We start from the raw sequence: 18998 nt of genomic DNA, 5'->3' as shown, positions 1-18998 counted from the left end.
GAGTGACTTCTCCTTCAGGAGTTCGTAAGAAGTGTATGTGTGTGTGCGTATGTCTGGGTGTGTGTTTGTGTTTGGCCAACCTGGAGGGTTAATTCTGAAGGATTGCAGAGGCGCAAGTGCCATTAGTTCCACTGGTGTAAACACGAGGACGTATCAGGGGCTGAAAAACCTGTGTCGCGGAGCTGTGGTATGCAGCTGCACACTGACGGGGTGGAACCTGCTGTGTGTATGTGTGCCTGTAAACCCTTTTAATGATTTTAAAGTTATTTTTTTTACAATTACGAGTGGTCCAGCTTCTTACCATTAAAAAAAAAATAGTTAAAAAAAATAAATTGTATTTTGTCACCTCATGTCAAAACAGGCCAGGGCGCACACTGGAAGGAAAGTACATATTAAAGAAAGAGAAAGCTAGTTGTCTTAGTCATTTATCAAAACAAACAATTGAATAAATCCCTAATCGTCACTAATTATTTTCCAGCCATCATTTTAAGCTTGGAAAAACTCCAGGGTGCAGCTTTAGAGATAACACTTGTAAAATGATGTGAAATTGACTTACAAACACCCATGTTCAAAAAGCTAATTATTGGCCATTAAGAAGGTGTAGTTTTACACTAGATTAGTTTCAGATATTAAGTTCCTTGATTCATTACTTGGTTCATGGATGTAAGGATTTGCAAGGAAAGAAAAAGGAAACAAGTGAAAATGAAGAAACGGGTGACAGAGAAGATTTAGAATATTCTGGATATGATAACAAGTACTCAAACTTGAAAGTATTGATGTGATGTGCAATATAATATATCGTGTTCCAGCTGTGTTGGCACAAGAAAACAAAACAAAACAAAACAAAAAAAACAGGCCCAAAAAACAACCTTATTCTTTCCCCGTTTCCTTTCTAGACAAAGCAGATTCCAAAAAAAATGATCAAAGGAAAAATGAGTGGAGAAACAATTAACTTCCGTTTTTGATGTGTTTCAAAAACAATCAAATGAAATACTCTTAAACATTTGCAACAAGGCTTTTATTTTATATATATATATATATATATATATATATATATATATATATATATATATGGATATATACACACACACACACACACACACACACACACACACACACACACACACACATATTAAATACTATATTAACAATTTTGGTGAAACAAGAAGGAGAAAAATAATGCGTATGAAGGGTTTGGAGTGAGGTTGCTGGGGTCAGGGAGGAAGGATTAGGGGACGCTTGATGTGTGTGCGTGCATGTGTGTGTGTGTGGTTGGGTGTGTGTAAAGGAGAGAGGGATCCATTATGTGTGAGCCGGGCGGGCAGAAAAGAAAAGCAGGCCTGTGTGGCTGCTGCACCACGGTTTGCGTGTTGAAAGGAACCCTGGTGAACTAATGTGTCTCCAGGAGGTCACAGACGGCTTTGAGGTGAGGTGGGGTGTGGAGCGGAGGGGAGGGGGAGGTCCAGTGTGTGCGTGTGTGTGTGTGTGTGTGTGTGTGTGTGGGGTGGGTGGGGGGAAGCTTGGGCAGGTTGGAGGGGAGGCAGCCGCAGCTAAGCCGACAGAGGCTGCGAGGGCTGTGGAGCGTGAAGAAAGAGGGGCATGTTGGTGTGTGTGTGTGTGTGTGTGTGTGTGTGTGTGTGTGTGTGTGTGTGTGTGGGGGGGGGGGGGCGGGACAGGGGGGGTAAGTGATAAAGAGTCGGCCAAGTGAGCAAAGGAGGGGGAAAAAAGGTGCAGGGGATAAATGGTGGGGGCGAGGAGGAACACGGCCAGGGAAACTGAAGGCAGAATTTCTGACTGCAGCAGGTGCTTACAAAAAGGAGGTGGTGGTGGTGGTGGGGTTCAGGCGAGAATTTTTTTTTTACCTCTTCAGTTGCTCGTCTGTGTTCACGCCAGCATGCACTTAAACATGTGTGACCAGGCCTGTGTTGTGCGTTCCCAGGCACGTTGAGAAGAGGTCCTGCAGCTGCGACCGTGTTTGTGCATAAATGCAGGTGCCGCCTTGATGAGGGTGGAGGGGGTGGGTGGGTCTGGATCCTCCATGTGGTGAAGCTCTGAGTGGTGGTGGTGGTGGCGGGGGACCTGGACTGAGCAGGTGTCAGCGCTTCCGGAAGAGCACTGATAGGTCCAGAAGAGCTGTCTCACCATCTGCTGAGAGGACTCAGTGCACCTCAATTATTCATACCCTGACGGGCAGCGGCTCCAGCAGCCTGGGGGGAGGGGATGGGCGGTGGGGTGTGGGGTAGGGTGTGGGTGGGTGGGTCGGGGGGGGGGTGGAGTGAAATACAAGTGATAAGCGCAGGTATGGAGGACAGATTAGCAGCCACGGACACCAATATATATGTAGAGTTGAAGGGGGGGGGGGCGAGTCTGAACCTGCAGACGAAACTGAAGGAGAGGAGGGGAAAAAATAAGAGGGCGAGTTGAGGAAGAGAAAGAGTTTCTTCAGTGCCCGCATGCACGCACTGGAACACCTGTGAGCAAACACATTGAGGCAGCGCATCCGTGTGGGGATGTTTTCCCATTAGGTGAGCGCTCAGATGAGTCCTTGTTTTTTTTCTTTTTTTCTTTTCTTTTCTTTGGAGCAAACACGCCTCCTGTGTTTGTCCACATAGAGGTGCCAAATCTGTGCCATCGCTGAAATCACACGTTTAATATTTCAGCTCAATATTTTTGATATCTTTCCAGCTGCCATTTCATTCTGTCTCACAAATGAGACTATTTCCCCCAAGGTGACTCTGTGTGTTTACTGTGCACACACACATCTCACACTCTGGCCACGGAACACGCCACCTTCGCTTGGCACAAAAGGAGCTGCAGCCAAATCAACCCAGTCTGAAGTCGTCCGACTGCTCCACCCGGCTTTTTTTTTTCTTCTTCTTTTTTTTCTTTCATTTTCACCATTTCCCACGTTTGTGTTTTCCTCCTGGGACTTAAACGTGGCCGGCACAATTATTGATTTCGCTCTTGTGGAAGTTCCCCCTTCACACGCCACATGTTGGGACTCTCGGGTGCGTAAGGCTCATTTTTATTTGACTTGAATGGCTGAAGTAACAGTAAAAAGGCCAACACGGGAGAAGAAAATGAATGCTTTTATTTTGCATGAGCTTGGAGAAGCACCAAGAAGAGCCGGGGCTCAGCCTTGTGTGCGTCAGAGCAATTGTGCGTCTCCGCCCCCTGTGTGCACCTGCAGTCTTGGCACTGTCAGCTGTGCTACAGAGCTGGAAGCGGCTGGAAATCCTTCTTTTCTTTGCTTTCCCTTTGACTTTATACCTCTTTGTGTCTCTGTCTCTGCATCCAGCTTGTCTTCCTTAGAGCTCAACGCTCCCTTTTTTTACTCTATCAACGCTCAGCCTCGCCCTTCTCTTCCTTATCGTGTGTGTGTGTGTGTGTGTGTGTGTGTGTGTGTGTGTGTGGGGGGGGGAGCGCTGTCAGGTGTCATGCTTTGCAGTGTTTTGTTTTTCTTTCACAAAGACACACAGAGAAAAAAAAGCTGGACCTGGAATCCTTGATCCGTTGCCCGTCTCTTACCTGTTGCTGACGTAGTTCAATCTGAGGTGGCGCCAGCAGGGGCGGGACTTCCTGCCAGCTGCATGATCACCTCTCCCTTCATTCCTTTAATCCTGCAACATCTCGAGAGTTCGAGAGATCTTGTGATTGCACTCTTCCGTCTCCCTCTCGAATCCTCCCAGTCGACTGGATGGACGACGGCCCTCCTGGCAGGGGACGACCATGACATGATGCTGGAATCTTTTAGGGGACCTGAGGAACCAAGACACCACCTGTGACCTGCCTTATATGCTGCTGTCTGGAGTTCAGGGAACTGCAGCGCCGGCAGAATTCTTCCACATCATCTTAGAAGTGCTTGGACTTGAAGGGGTGTCGTCAGTGGCCCTGACCAGAGCCGTGCTTGGCACAAGCGACTGCTGGCTAAAACCAAGAGAGTTGAGCCGAGGTCTCCGCAGGCTGACAGCTCTCACTCGCCCCGTCACACCTCTGGATTGTCATAAACTCTTTTAAATTTCTCCTGCTGCCACGATCTTTCCCGTCCACTGATCTGTTTTCTGCAAGGCTGCGAGCTGAATGATGTCTCACTTTTTATTGTCCTTCACAAAAGCAATTGCATGGTTGCAGAGGCAGTCAGTCAGAGACTTTGATGTGCAGCAGACATTTTAGAGGCAACACTTCTCCTTCCTCAGTTTTTAAATCAATGACTTAATCGCAAAGAAAACCTTTGAATGCAGGTTTTTGCAAACACGTTGCTGATTAAATTTTTGGCCCGTTTATTATCTGGAGGTGAAAACAAAACAAAAAAACAAAACTGTTATTTTTAGGGCTCCCCAAAGACCTGCAAAGACAAGTAAAATCCTCTTATAAGCAACACATTTTCAATTTGTTATTTCTGACATTTTTAATTACCACTTTCCAGTTTGGATTGATTGAGGATTAGCTGCATAAATCAGTCCTTCATTAGTTTCTGTTTTCTCACCCACAATGCCAAGCAACCTTGTTAAAGCCCCACGGACTCTCACTGAATTGTTTGTCCTAATGATAAGATTAATTTTCTGTATGTTCAAACGGGTCAAACAGCCTGTAATATTTTTTTTTTCACTTCGCTCTTTTTGTGTGTGCGAGAAAGAAACACGTGTATTCATTTTAATCGAGAGCTCCAAACCAAAGAGTGCCTGTAAAAAAAATCCAATCTTGGAGGTTTGTATTTACCAGACACTCAATCTAAAAACATCTTCAGGCCAGCAGACCTGCTGCTGCTGCTGCTGCTGCTGCTGCTGCTGCACATAATTGAAGATGTGAGTGCAAACAGTGATATTACAAAGACTGGTGGGGTTGTTGACTTGAGTGGTGCATGGCGATCCTGCTTTAAGTGCATCACTTGAACTTGAAATCCAGGGGAAAAGAGGCACATAATTTACTTAGAGGGGTACATAACCAGAGCTAATGGGTGATAATGTGTGGAACGTGAAAACAAACTTACATGATGTAATAGAATGTAAAAGGTCTTTTTCTTTTTAAACTCAACAATACTTTGTGAATATGGAGGACAATTGGTAACATTTAGATCTGTTTTTAGTTTTATCCAAAAAATAAAACTTGTTTGTTTACATTTTTAAATTAGCATTTACAATTAAGGAAACAATAAAACTGAGAAAAACATTGTGCATTGTAAGGTAACGGCTATATTGCCCAACCATCTAACAAATAAAGTGGATAAGTCCAGAGGTTTTTGGACAGCAAGGTTTGTACTAGAAACATACAGTTACATGAGATAACAGGGATTTATTTTTGATGTTGTTTGCAATAAACTTTCTGATCATTAGATGCTGCTAAACCTTACTCGCTGGGCCTTTAAACTAATCTCCAACAGTCATGACGGTCAATATAATCCCCTGAAATTAGTATCTTGTTTTGTCCTAAAATTGTAAAACAGTCCAATAATCAATGATCAGTTTTAGCAGGAATCTAAGAGTGCAAACAAAGGGCTGCATGTGAAAAGTTTTTTTCTGCAGTCTTTTTGAGAAATTAATTGTGAAGGCTGTTGCGCTTGAGTACATATTCTTTTTTATTTATTTTTTTAGAGAATATCAGAACTTTAGAATGTTTCAGAGAACTCTGTTTCCTCCCCATCCTTCACAGTCAGCCAGGTGGAACTGGGCCACAGATGTCCCTGCAAAAAGAATCATTCCCATGCCAGAGGCCCGACTGCAGCCCTCGTTCAATAACGCAGCTGATCAGAAATGATAAGAGCAATCTTGCCACTGCATATTTTAGACTTCGCTGGTGTGTGTGTGTGTGTGTGTGTGTGTGCGTGCGTGCGTGCGTGCGTGCGTGCATGCATGCGTGTGACAGAGAGAGCGAAAGAGAAAGAGGTGGGAGACGATGTGTATCATTAGAGATTATGGGAATTTTTGTTGTTTTATATTGTGTGTGTATATATATATATATATATATATATATATACACACACACACACACACACACATACATTATAAGTTACCACCTAATGAATATATTCTAACATTGGCTTTGTACATTGACATCGACTGTGCAGTCAGTACAACACGTACTGCGTCTGACTTCTACTGCTGCAGCAACATAGGACCCTGCCAGCTGCAGCTCTCTACAGCTCTCTATACCCTCCTGTCTATTCTTTCAACTTTGAGGGACATTTTGCCAAAGTTGAAATGCAAATAATCTCATTAAGTCAGAGGGATCTGAAAAAGACCTTTGGGCAGTGGTGGTGGGGGGGAGAGAGAGAGAGAGAGAGGGAGAGAGAGAGAGAGACCACATCTCTGACTCCTGATGTGTGTAGGTGAGCTTTGTGAAATGAGGAGCATCTCCAACAGGGCTTAAAGAGCTCAGCCTCCGTCAGCTCCTCATATCCGCCTAAATCCTCTGTCCTTTTCACACTTTGTCCTTTAGAAAATCTGTCAGTGAGAGTTTCAACTCTGCATCAACTGTATGCGTCTATCTGTCCTCTCCCATCATCTCCTTTTGAGGCTGATTTATTCATACCTAATTATTGAAAAATGGAATCTGTGAAGGTATACTTTCTCTACAGCCTTGTGCATTCATGAATAACAAGTAGAATAATTACGGAAACATCCATTCCAAGCTTTGAGCAGCGGAGGGAAAAGAAAAACAAAAAAAAAACAAAAACATTTTCTTGTGCTACTCTCACACATGTTTGAGCCGATAACGTAACAGGTGATTGGACAATTCTCAGGTAGAAAGTGCTCACAATTGTACCAGTCGTTTCTACAAGCTGCACCTCCTGAAACACCTGGGAAAAAAAGTCCCAGTGCTTATGACAAAAAGACAGGAGGGAGAATTTGGTTTATAAGGGGCTTCTCCACCAACCGTTTGTCAACATGTACTTCATTTTCAAGGGCACACTCATAACAAGATGAAGATGCTCATCCTGAATTTTTTGAGTCAACAGATTCTTAAAACAAACTGATTTTCCCTGTTGGCTGCGAATTATGAGGCCCCTTTAATTACTGTGGCCCTGCTCCTCTTGTCTTTAAAATTTAAAATTGCAAAGTCATACAGAGTGTCATTTGCCAGTAGACCACAAATGCTAAAAATGGAAGCCTAAACTGTTGATTAAAAAGTTTATAAACCACTTCCTCTTGCTTGCAATAGAATTGTAACTTGGCATTAATCAATGAGTTCACTTTGAATCCTTGTTTGCTCAGTCTGGGCCATCGCTCGATACGGCAAGACGAGCGATGGTAGGACGTTCAGGTAGCAGGTTTGTTTTGGTGCACATGAGCAAAAGCAAATTAGAACACCTACCAGTGAAATGATAGCACATAAAACACTTTCACCCCCACAAAAAAGCACAGTTGGTATTATTATGTGTTATAGAATATAGAATATGCACTGTCAGTAATAATCTTGTGGAATTTTTCTGCTATTGCCTCCTCTATGCTCCCATTATCTACTAAAAGTATTACTTACATCTATGTTCTGATGAATATCTCTCAGCTTTATGACTGGGGTTCTGTGTATTCCTAGCCTTGGTTTGACCTTTTTGGTTTTTTGCCCAATATTATTTTTGCCTTTGAAGGTAAAGGCAGGAGATCGATGTGATTAATGGCCTTTATGAGGTTGAGAGTATCAATGGCTGAAAGATAGGGGCATCCCTGAGTCTTCTTTCCATAGTCCCCTTTTCATTCATCACTCCCTCTCTCGTCTCTTCGTGCTCATGCGGTTTGTCATTAACACTCACATTAGGCGCTCTGTGAATCTGCGGCTCCTTCTGTCTCTGTGCCGCCACCCATAAAACAGAGCAGCTGTAATGACATACAAAATGGGCCCAGTTGACAATCAGCTGCAGATAGAAGAGTAGCTTCTATATTATGGAGAGAAAACGACTAGTTATTAGCATGGAGCCATCCTTTATTGGTTGATACAAAAACGAGGGCTCTATGAAGAGCTTCTCAATGTTCGCCTTGAGTTTCACAAGCGAGAAGGGTTTTATGCTCAGTCAGACGGGTCATGGTGCAACATAAATGAAGTGGTGTATCGGTTAACACTCAAGAATGGAGTCTTGCCCACCGTTACTGCATTGCTAATCTGGAGTTACAGAACAAAAAAAAAAAATCACTGCTGGCTTTTAAGAAAGTTGTATAAGATCTGATTTCTCTCTCTCCTTATGGACATCCCTGCGCTTGTTTGCAACATGAAAGCGGCACTGTATTGTTTTTCTCCACCTTCAAATTGTCAACATTTAAGTTCAGTTGGATACTACACTGGAGAGTGACAACCCCTGCCACTGACACAGTGTCCCCCGCTGGTGACGGTGACGTTATGTACAGTATAACCTCAATTTCCTTTTGTTGTTTGGGAACATTCAGATAATCGCCCCTCAATCTTCACCTTCAGCTGATGAATTCTGGCTTCCTTGGACATATATCCATTATGTGGCCTCAAACGGGCGAGCTAAATATACGTAGTGAAGGACCGACTGTTGTTTTCATACAGAAAATCCTTGAAAAGTTAATGGATGGGCGGACAAGGGACTTCCATTATCGGTAAGGCGACGAGTGATGATGCCTTTTTTTTCTCTTTCTCTTTCTTTCTCAAGTCTGCGGCAAGGTCAAAGAGATGTCACAGGGTAGTGCGGGAGATGGATTTGGATTTAATGATGTAAAAGGTCTGCAGAGGGCACATGAAAAAAAGGAAAAAAGAAAACTGCATCATGCTAATGTGACTGGTGGGCATGTGTTAGTTTGCAAAGGTGTTTCTTTTTTTTTTGTTCCTGCTGGTGCATCTCAACTCCGGTAGAGCTGAAGTAGTGACAGAGATGGTGAAGCATTGATACCATTTTCCATAACCAGCTGGGTAATTTGATGTTTTCACAGAGATTTGGCTTTGGCTTAAAGCTCCTATAGCCCAGCAAATCATACGTGGGGGGTAACTCCTCCAATTGTTAACACTCTTGTTAAGGCTCTGGAAACTTCAACACCTGAGATGAAGAAAAAACAAAAGTAAAACACAGACCCGGAACTGGGCTGCTAAGCTCGATTTGAGCCAGGGCTCTAAATGCCCCTGTTTGCCTTCGACACAATGGTGTCGCCGGATATCAAGCGAGGAGGAAATGAAAAGAGTAACATAGTTCATTATTACACGAGTGGCTGCATTCCTGGACAGGTTTTAGACAGGCATTATCGGAAGCGCCCTGGGCCTCTCTGGGGCGTGAAAGATGGTGGTCATTTGGCTAGACGAGGCACCGCCGAGGACCCCCGCCATCCCCCCCGCACCACCCAACCACCCTCCACTCCTGGACTGGAGCAGAGGAGCCCAGCGGCTGGTTGTATTAATGAACAGGCAGCGCTGAAAGGGACAGGTTCCTGTAATGCTGATGAATGGTCATTACAGAGCAGAGACGAGAGGAGGGAGCAGCAGGAGAGAGGCGGGGAGAGAAGATGGGGGTTGGGGGGGTTGGTAGGAGAGGGCGGCCAAGTGGGCACACAGGGAGCGGCGGCGGGCGGGGCAAAAAGGGGGGTTTAATTTTCACCTCGGAGTTCTGTAAACTCGTTTATCATGTCAGTAGCCGCCTGGTTCCGCCCCAAACTGTCAGCCACCATTTGTTTCACAGCCTCCGCCAGTTTGTGAGCAACCTTTTTTTTTCTTTTTTTTCCCGCACCCCTGAAAATATGATTGCAAACAAGCAAGACCCGCCCACATATAATTTCCTGGACTTATCCGATAGCGTAACGAGGGCCAAAAGTGGGAGTCATCTCCTTCTCCATTAGGCCTGCTGGACCAGCAGGGTCTTTAGAAAGGTCAGGAGGAGGGAGGAGGCACCGGGAGAGACACAGGAGCTGACCGCAGGCCCACTCACTGCACGGTGTAGACCTCATTAACTCCTCATCGCCTACAGCTGCCTGGATCATGGACGGGGTGGGAATTTGGAGGAGTATATTTTGTGAGCCAACTTTCTGCTGCTGCTGGATCAGATATAAGCAATGAGGACGGCAGTATTGCAGACAGTGAAAGTGATCTGAGCAGAACATTTCAAAAACCCGCTTTTCCTCACATTCAATATCCATCTCTGCCAAATGACATGTCTTTTTAAACACACCTTTTTTCTATTCACTGGAGCGGTTTTGGCAGGTTGTCATTTCAGAATTGTTGTGTCCTTGTTTAAATATATTTTTTTTGTTACTTAATATAAGATCCACGCTTGCGTTGCTTTTGTTTACTTGCCACTGGCCTTTGGTTGTTCATTATTTTATTACTTATTTTCTGTTAATATTCCTCTCTTAAACACTTTGTTCTTTGATGAGAAAGGTGTCCTCAAAAAATGAAACATAGTGAATTTGTTTAGTTTTTTTTTCCTTTGTGAGCCTCTGTTGTGCTTTAAGGATTGTGGTGTCCTGATTGATGGCAGCGCCACTGAAGTGCTAATGATACATTTTCATCATGATGTGTTTTGTGTGTGTGTGTGTGTGTGCCTTCGTTTAATAAACCGAGAGGCTCCTAATGATCATCCGGCACAGTTTCTGGGTCACACCTGCGAGAGATGGGTGTTGTGTTTCGGCTGGAGTGCAAAATGGCTGTTCCATCTGATCAGCGTTTGGCTGCCACGTCGTCCTCCCATCTGTCTAATTGTAATTCGGTGGCGCATAATGCAAAATTTGCTACACTCCGTGTTTTATAATGCGTCAGCTCAGTGCCCAGCCACGCTCGACTCTGATGGCAAATAGAGGCACATCAAAGCAATTACTGGGTTTGTCCTTATACAGCGGCGGTACACTTATTACAGCTGCTGAGGGTGTTTAAAGAACGTGGAGGCAAAGTGGTAGTTTGGCTGTTGCCGCACTTAAGGGATTGTTTATGAATTAGAAGAAGGACGTTTGTTTGTCCTCAACAGTTAAAACCAACAAAAAAAAAAAGCCTCCACAGCTTGATGGGCTGCTTTCTGTTAATCCGAGAAAAAAAGAGAATAAGACTGAAATTGAAAGCCTGGAGGACATTACTGATATGTAAACCAGTCCTGTGTCTCTAAAACAGAAACAGACAAATCCTGAGATTTGTCACTCTAACGTGATAATGTTCCTAGAAGTCCTGTCAAACAGACACTTTTAAATGCTTTTGTTTCCATTTCAGTCCATGAGTTCACCACAAACAGGAAATCAATTTCATAAGATAGATTTCAAAAGAAAACAGCAACTACAGGCTTTGGATTGAAAATAACAATAGTCACAGAGTTTCCATCCACGTAGTTCACAAGAGGACATTACAACTGCGGACTTACCTATTTTAAATCTTAAACATTAAACCCAGTAGCTCCTGTCCTAACCCACGGTAGAGGTCAAAAAGCATAAAAGCATAATTGGCATGAGTCAAGCAGCAAATTACATGTCCTGGTCGTTGTCACATCGTGAAACCTCCTGTGTGAGCTTGCAGCTCTTGTGATCCCATGCTGATGCTTCCGCTGGAATGACTCATTGCTCTTGTCTCTCTGCAGTGGGAGGAGGTGAGCGGCTACGACGAGAACCTCAACACCATCAGGACCTACCAGGTGTGCAACGTCTTCGAGCCCAACCAGAACAACTGGCTCCTCACCACCTTCATCGATCGCCGCGGGGCGCAGCGCATCTACGTGGAGATCCGCTTCACAGTGCGCGACTGCAGCTCCATCCGCAACGTGCCCGGCTCCTGCAAGGAGACCTTCAACCTCTACTACTACGAGACAGACGCTGTCATCGCCACTAAGGGTAGCACCTTCTGGATGGAGGCGCCCTACCTCAAGGTGGACACCATCGCGGCGGATGAAAGCTTCTCGCAGGTGGACTTCGGCGGACGCCTGATGAAGGTCAACACGGAGGTGCGAAGCTTCGGACCTCTGTCCAAAAATGGCTTCTACCTGGCCTTCCAGGACTACGGCGCCTGCATGTCTCTGCTGTCAGTCAGGGTCTTTTACAAGAAGTGCCCGAGCGTGGTCCAGAACTTTGCCATCTTTCCCGAGACGATGACCGGCGCTGAGAGCACCTCTCTGGTCATCGCCCGAGGAATCTGCATCTCCAACTCGGAGGAAGTTGATGTCCCCATAAAGCTGTACTGCAATGGAGACGGGGAGTGGATGGTCCCTATTGGGAGCTGCACGTGCAAGGCTGGCTTTGAGCCTGACAACGGCAACGTGTGTCGAGGTAAGCACACTAACTAGACGCCTTTGTTGTAGACGTTCCCGCAGAGGCTCGGTGACACCCAGTGAAGGCATCACACACTTTTCACTGTGCACACTTCCTCCACAATGACAGCCCACTCCAGAAAAGAACAAATCATTTCACCGAGGACATGCAAAGCTAATTTGTTCTATTCCGAGCTCACCTGTAATAGGGCACGACATACCTTGGATCAGAGGTCTACCGCATCATCAGCAAAGCTGAGATGATTGTGCTTCATACTATATGAAGTATGTGTGTGTGTGTGTGTGTGTGTGTGTGAATACACACACACACACACACATATATATATATATATATATATATATATATATATATATATATATATATATATATATATATATATATATATATATATATATATATATATATATATATATATATACATATAAATATATATATACATATATATATATATATATATATATATATATATATATATATATACGTATATATATATATATATGTATATATATATATATATATACATATATATATATATATATATATATATATATATATATATATATATATATATATATATATATATATATATATATATATATATATATATATATATATATATATATATGTGCTGCACTTCTTCCTTGATCAGATCCACCAACAAGGTAGCGAAGCACATTAGCATTGACTCTAAATCAGAAGTCTTCTGCGCGGCCCTGCTTTGCAGACAACAAGATGTTAGGAGCCTGTCCTGGTCTGTGGGGAGAGCTGACTTATGAGGTAGAGATTAAGACTCGGTAAAATGAAAAAATAGCCCAGGTTAATCTGGTTTTCACCCTGGGTGATCGTGTTCTCCCTCGTTTCCATATGTCCTCCAGGGCTTCTCTAGGCCTTGCAGCTGGTTAGTCTCACACTTATGCGTTCACAAAGAATAAATTGCTGAAGGTGTCCCGTGATAAAATAGGCAGCTCGGGGCTCTCAGTGTGGCAGAGTCTCGGTCCATCTGCCTCCGGAGGTTGCCTGGAGAATGTGCAGGGCCCAGATAAGACTGATTGATGCACATCTGGTCTGATCAATAAATAGATATGGCAGTGGCACATATCTACAAAGCTCAGTGTGGGTGGGAGTCTAATGTATCCTTCTCAGTTTGTCTGTGTCTGCTACGGGAACTCTGGAACACACACGTGTGCGCACACACACCCACACACACATGCGTGAATACGTACAGTAGAGTCCTTGGCCAAGGTTGCCATTAGTTCACTTAGAAAGTTTTTCTCTAGGAACTTCATCTCATTTTTAACATTAAATTGCAACTTTTGAACAACATTTGTGCACCATGCCCTCACCTTGTTTGACATTTTGTTGAAACCATACCTGCAGAGGACCAGTATAATTCGGACTTTTTTCAATTCTGCTCAAATTAATAGTTTTGAGAAGGAAGCCACTGTATAGTGCTTGCTTATATACACTCAGTGGTGTATTTGGTGTGTAAAAGCCTTTGCGCAAACACACATTAAGGCTGAGTGCATGACACTTTTCCTGCCCTGCGAACAGACTAGATGTTGAGCCACCTTTCTCACGACTCTGTTTTCTCCCTCTTTATTTACCTTCACCCTATACACACACACTGCACAATAACAGCAGCCTAAGGTTTCCCTGGGTGTTGGTATGAAGCTTGTTGTGGCTTATGTCGGTGGGGGGCATTGGCACTGGCGTAAATACCACAAACACAGAAGGGGGCACACACACACACATGCACGTGTACACACACACACACACACACACACACACACACACACACAAACATACACACACAATCCTCAGTGTGCACTGCACTACAAAGGCTCTTTGAACAGAAGAGAAGAAGTATATTTCTACTAATTCCCACAATCCTCCCGACTTCCTACTGTAAGCACCCAGAGTGAGTCGAATCCCCGCCGCGTTGAATTTGACATGTCTGTCTCTGATGGAAATGCGGCATTATCGGAAATATGAAAAATAAACAATATAAAACAAATAATTGGGTAAAATCCACCAAAGTTTTTTTGAGAAAGTCTAGTGCTTGCAAGTTTACCATGTGCAAGTTCAAAAAATGTCCATTTTACATAGAATGTAAATTTATTTACATTCCATGTGAAATGTATGATATGGTGCACTTGATGCTCGACTGCTAAAGGGAATATGTCGCCCAATGTTCGCTCGCTCTCTTGGGTTGTATGGCCACAGCACCACTGGGATGTCCCTTGATTAGAGGCAATCTCAGCCTTTTACCTTCCACGCCGACTCTTTTCTGAGGATTGCAATCCATTATTTAAACAAGGAAACCTGGCACGGGCCCGAGTACTGTGGGCAACCAATCAATTGTGCGTGGGGAGGAGTGGTGGTGGTGCAATTACATGGCCTTAGCATTCGTAATTGCCCATTAGAGATGAGGTAACATGGACCGGAACAGAAAGAATCTATGCCTGAGTAAATGCTCCTCGGTTAGAGCAGCACCACGAGCAAAGGGGAGTCACTGTGCTGCCACAAAGCATAGTGGGAAATCAGAAATATTTTATTATAAAGTAAATTAGAACATTAACTTAAATTAAATTTATAAAGAAAAGTTGGAGCACCATTTTAAAACAGCTGCATGAAACGAGTGAAGGGAAACCCTGCATCCAGTTTTTCTCATCTGTGAGAAATAACACTTTTGCGCAAGTCTACAGGGCCTTGTAAGGCAAAAAACAAAACAAAAACAAACAAAAAACACACTTTGACAAATATTGTAACGTGTTAGATGAACAACTGTTCTCACTAGCATGAATGCAGTAAAATAACCCTAAACACTAATGAGTGAATGTGCATGTGTGTGCGCACGCTGCAGCCAGAAATGTGTTGTTGGTGTGTCAATGTATCTGATTGCCCTGCTCTGTATATTCTCACTGTGTGTGTGTGTGTGTGTGTGTGTGTGTGTGTGTGAGAAAGAGAGAGAAAGAGAGAATGTGTGGCCCGTTGTCAGTTGGGAGGAGAGTCCATGTCGAGTTGTTGTTCTCAGTAACGATGATAGCAGCATGCTGGCCTCATTACCGGCTCCCCAGATCCTACACAAACCATTTGGGCAGAAACCCCGCCCACACGTCACCCCCGCCCCCAAACCTCCCAGCCATGTAAGCAATCTGCTAAATATTTTATTACCTCCCTGCGAAATCGAGCGAAGACTCTTCACATAGCACCAGCGCAACACTTCCCATGTGTGCATGCTTCAATGCGGCACCAGTGAGATAGTTTCGCTGTTCTTTATTGCTTCTTCTGTTGGCTTCACGTTTTTTTTTTTTTTTTTTTTTGGTTGCACAATGAAATTTCCTTCGTCCGCTGGACCCATTGACTTCTCATGAGTGGCTTCAGATTGGCATCGATGTACTTAGTGAAGGTGACTGACTGGATATTCACCTAAACACTAGTCCAGACCACATGTGCTCACAAAATGGCAGCAGTCATGAATCGACCGTGATTCAGTGAGTCCAGAACAGAGTAAGGGCCAATTCCAATTCCTCCCTTAACTCCTCAATCTCAACCCTCGCCCTTAACCCTCAATCTTTGGCCCTCAATCTTGGCCCTCAAAAATAAGTGCAAGGGCTTAGAAATGGGACACCCCTTAAGTGCAGTTACGTCTTCAGACTGTGGGGTGCGGCCTTACGCCAAAGCTACGTCCAGTCTGTCAAGAAGAAGACAACGACGAAGAAGAAGGAGAAACAGAAAAAGATGGCGAAAAAGGAAGAAGTCCTCCTTCGCTACACAACGAGGTATACGAGTAACGTGAAGCCGGGACTGCCGGTCCGGTTGACAAACCTCGTAAAGTAAAAAAAAAATGTTACGCAACAACAATGTCAATAATCCATAAAAAAGTCTTAAACTAAGACAATAAAATGGTTTCGTAATATTTATATCTTTATTAACTAAGAAAATACTTCCATTTGTAGCTCGCTTTTACAGCGCGATCTTTTTCATTGGCGAAAATACGCAATGCCTTCTGGGTAGCCCTTACTGCCAAGGGTGGTGCCGGAGAATCTCAATATTGAGGGCGATACAGCCCTTAAACTCGTCCCTCAACTTGACGTTCTTAGAATCGGGACAGCACTTGCACCTCCCGGAGGCGCACATTTTTGAGATTGAGGGTTGAGATTGAGGGTTAAGGGAGGAATTGGAATTCACCCAAAGACTCGAGAGCCATTTTAGGGGCTTGAGAGTCATGATTCCCCGGTCTCATTAGCTTGTTCACTGGCCTGACCCCCTGTTACCTATAGCAAACTACTTGCATAGAAGAGTTGTTCTTGTGCTTCTGCCCGTCTAACTGATTTCTAACTCATCAAGTCACTGGCTGTATTGGCCCTGGTGGGAAAACCAACAACTCTGGTTCTTGTTTTGACTCAGCTCCCTTTCCCTCCCTGCTGTGAGGCCAAGCTGTGAACGAACAGATCACTCAGTTGCTCGCAGTAGCCTAGCCTGCACTCACAAAATGAACAAATCACTCATTGCTCTGGGAGTGTTTGGAGGTTGTTTGCACACTGACTTGGTGACTCAAATGTCTCAAAAACCAGATTCTCTTGGGCGAGTGACTCATATGACTCTAATATCAGCAATCTAATGAGTAAATAGCTGCACTTGGACTGGAATGGTTTCATGGCCTACAGTCAATGATTGCGGAAACAGCACTCAAAGCGCCCATGTAATTCTGATGTTTGAATGTCTCGAACTTGATTAAGCTCAGTAGAAAATTAGTCCGTCCTGAGCAATATGGATCGCTCACTGTTCTTCTCTCAGCTGATATCTTTTCCTTCAGGGAGCTGTTGGTGCCAGCAGTCTATAAACCTGGCAATCTTGTTTTATGGGGCCCTCAACTGTATTTTGTCATCTTTGGTAATAGGTTAAGGCTTATTGCTTTACTTTTTTTTCCCCTTTTTCTAACCCCAGTGGGCCACTCCTATACAAAGCACTTGGCTGCGCTGGATCTCCTCACCTTCATTAACTGGTAGGCAGGGTTGGCGACGGAGCACAAAATCAAACCGACACGGCAGGAGCATTGTTTCTGCTCAGCTGCGCACCAGTCAAACACCGTAATATGGAAAAACCTGCATCATAAATCACTATATTTTCCGATAAGTTATTCATGAAACTTGATTTTTATCTCATCCAGTCATCCATCTTTAATATATTCCAACACACTTTTCCCTGATTTGGATTTATTTAGTCTCGTGTTGGCGGAAATCCCTCCTATAGGCCCCGACGTGGCGATATGAATCCTGTCATATTTTCTCCCGCAGTTAGGCTCCAGTGGGCTTTGACATGCAGCCACATTAATATTACAAATATTCAAATAACTTTATTTAACATTCTGCCGCCTGACGGTGGCAGCGGGAGATTCACAGCCCATTGAGCAAGCGTGCTTCCCGGGGCTGAGTGCCGATTCATCACGGCTGCCTCGCGCCTGTCTAATGGCTGCCATCATGGGGCACGGGCACGCACTCGCACATTCACAAAGACACACCCTGGGCTTGTGCTCGTGCGTGCTCTTCCACATGCTCAATTCTATAAAATGTAAAATGTAGTGATGGAGATGCTTTGACATGTAATAAACCCAAATGCTTAACTCCAACATATCCAGTCTGTAGGATTAATTGTGTGAACCTGCTGCCTTATGCCTGAATTAGAATACACTGGAGAGATTCCTTAGGTACACACACAAACACACACGCACACGCAAACACACACACACACGCACACCAAATCTCTTCAAACATTTCATTAGGGCAAAGTCTCTGGGGACTATTGTCGATTTTAGAGTATTTGACTGCACTTAAGCTTTGATTATTTCTTTATACGTCCTATTCATGTTAGGCAGCTCTGGCAGTCAGGACCCATGATGGCCCAGTAAGGTATTAGAGCCAATTCTAGCCTATTTGGCCTTGTCTGCTTGTGTTCCACAAACTTTACTTCATTTGCAAGAAGAGCCTTCGTGTGCAGTGTGTGCGTGTGTGTGTGCGTGCACGTGTGTGCATGTGTGCTTACAACCACACTCTCTCACACACACAAACCCACTAAGTCACCTTGAAGCCCAATTAAGCGTCCGACTCTTCCTGTCTTCGTTGGTTTCCACAGAAGTGAGGGCCAGTGTGATAAGGACAACAACAACAACAACAAAAGAAAGTGTAGTGGGAGGATGTGCAAGAAAGGGCAGCGAGTGAAAGACGTCTTGTTTCCATGACTTTCAATGGGCTGAATAGAGGGCTGGCAGAGAGCAGCGGTGAAAGAGTGTGACCCAACAAAGACTCTTTGAATCCAAGGACCCAAACACACAGTTTGTAGTGACCCATCCTTCCGGAAAAAAAAGGCCAAAATACATAGACGAGCTTCTCTCGATGTGACGCCGGCGACAAGAGTCAGGCCCTAATGATGTGAGAGGAATTCTGAGCTTTTCACCACACATACTGAACACAGCAGACACACACACACAGAGTGGGGACACACACTCCAGCCGCTATTATCTCTCACCCTTTTCTGTCTTCTCTCACCTCCGCTCCTCTTTCCGGCCGTGTTTGTGGCTGCCAGGCTTTTCATTGTCACTTGGTCTCTCCCAGGAACTTCTTTTTCAAACATTCCCCACTTTGACACCATCTCCCCTTCTACTTTTCTTATCTTTTTACTCCTCCTTCCTCTACTTCACTCTTGACTTCATTTTTTTTTAGTCCATATACATCAACACCTTGCCTTCCTTTCCTTTTTTTTTTTATATCTCCAGGCATGATGATGGACACTGAGGCTGTAGGGACACAGGAAGACAAA

The 18998-nt window shown here is 44.3% G+C and overlaps 1 protein-coding gene across 3 annotated transcripts in view; it reads left to right on the top strand.

Moving 5' to 3' along the window:
- The window catches only part of LOC142885137 (ephrin type-B receptor 1-B), a 154572-nt gene that overhangs the window by 53342 nt on the left and 82232 nt on the right, over window positions 1-18998 (top strand). For all 3 annotated transcript variants that reach the window (XM_076021297.1, XM_076021299.1, XM_076021296.1), the window contains exon 3: window positions 11495-12176. In XM_076021297.1, the coding sequence (XP_075877412.1) occupies window positions 11495-12176 (682 nt within the window). The remainder of the gene's footprint in view (window positions 1-11494; window positions 12177-18998) is intronic.

The sequence above is a fragment of the Nelusetta ayraudi genome, unplaced genomic scaffold (assembly GCF_046127955.1).
Source record: "Nelusetta ayraudi isolate G7.1 ecotype Tasmania unplaced genomic scaffold, CSIRO-AGI_Nayr_v1 ptg000011l, whole genome shotgun sequence".
Classification (NCBI taxonomy): domain Eukaryota; kingdom Metazoa; phylum Chordata; class Actinopteri; order Tetraodontiformes; family Monacanthidae; genus Nelusetta; species Nelusetta ayraudi.
This window is presented reverse-complemented; position numbering and strand designations above follow the sequence as displayed.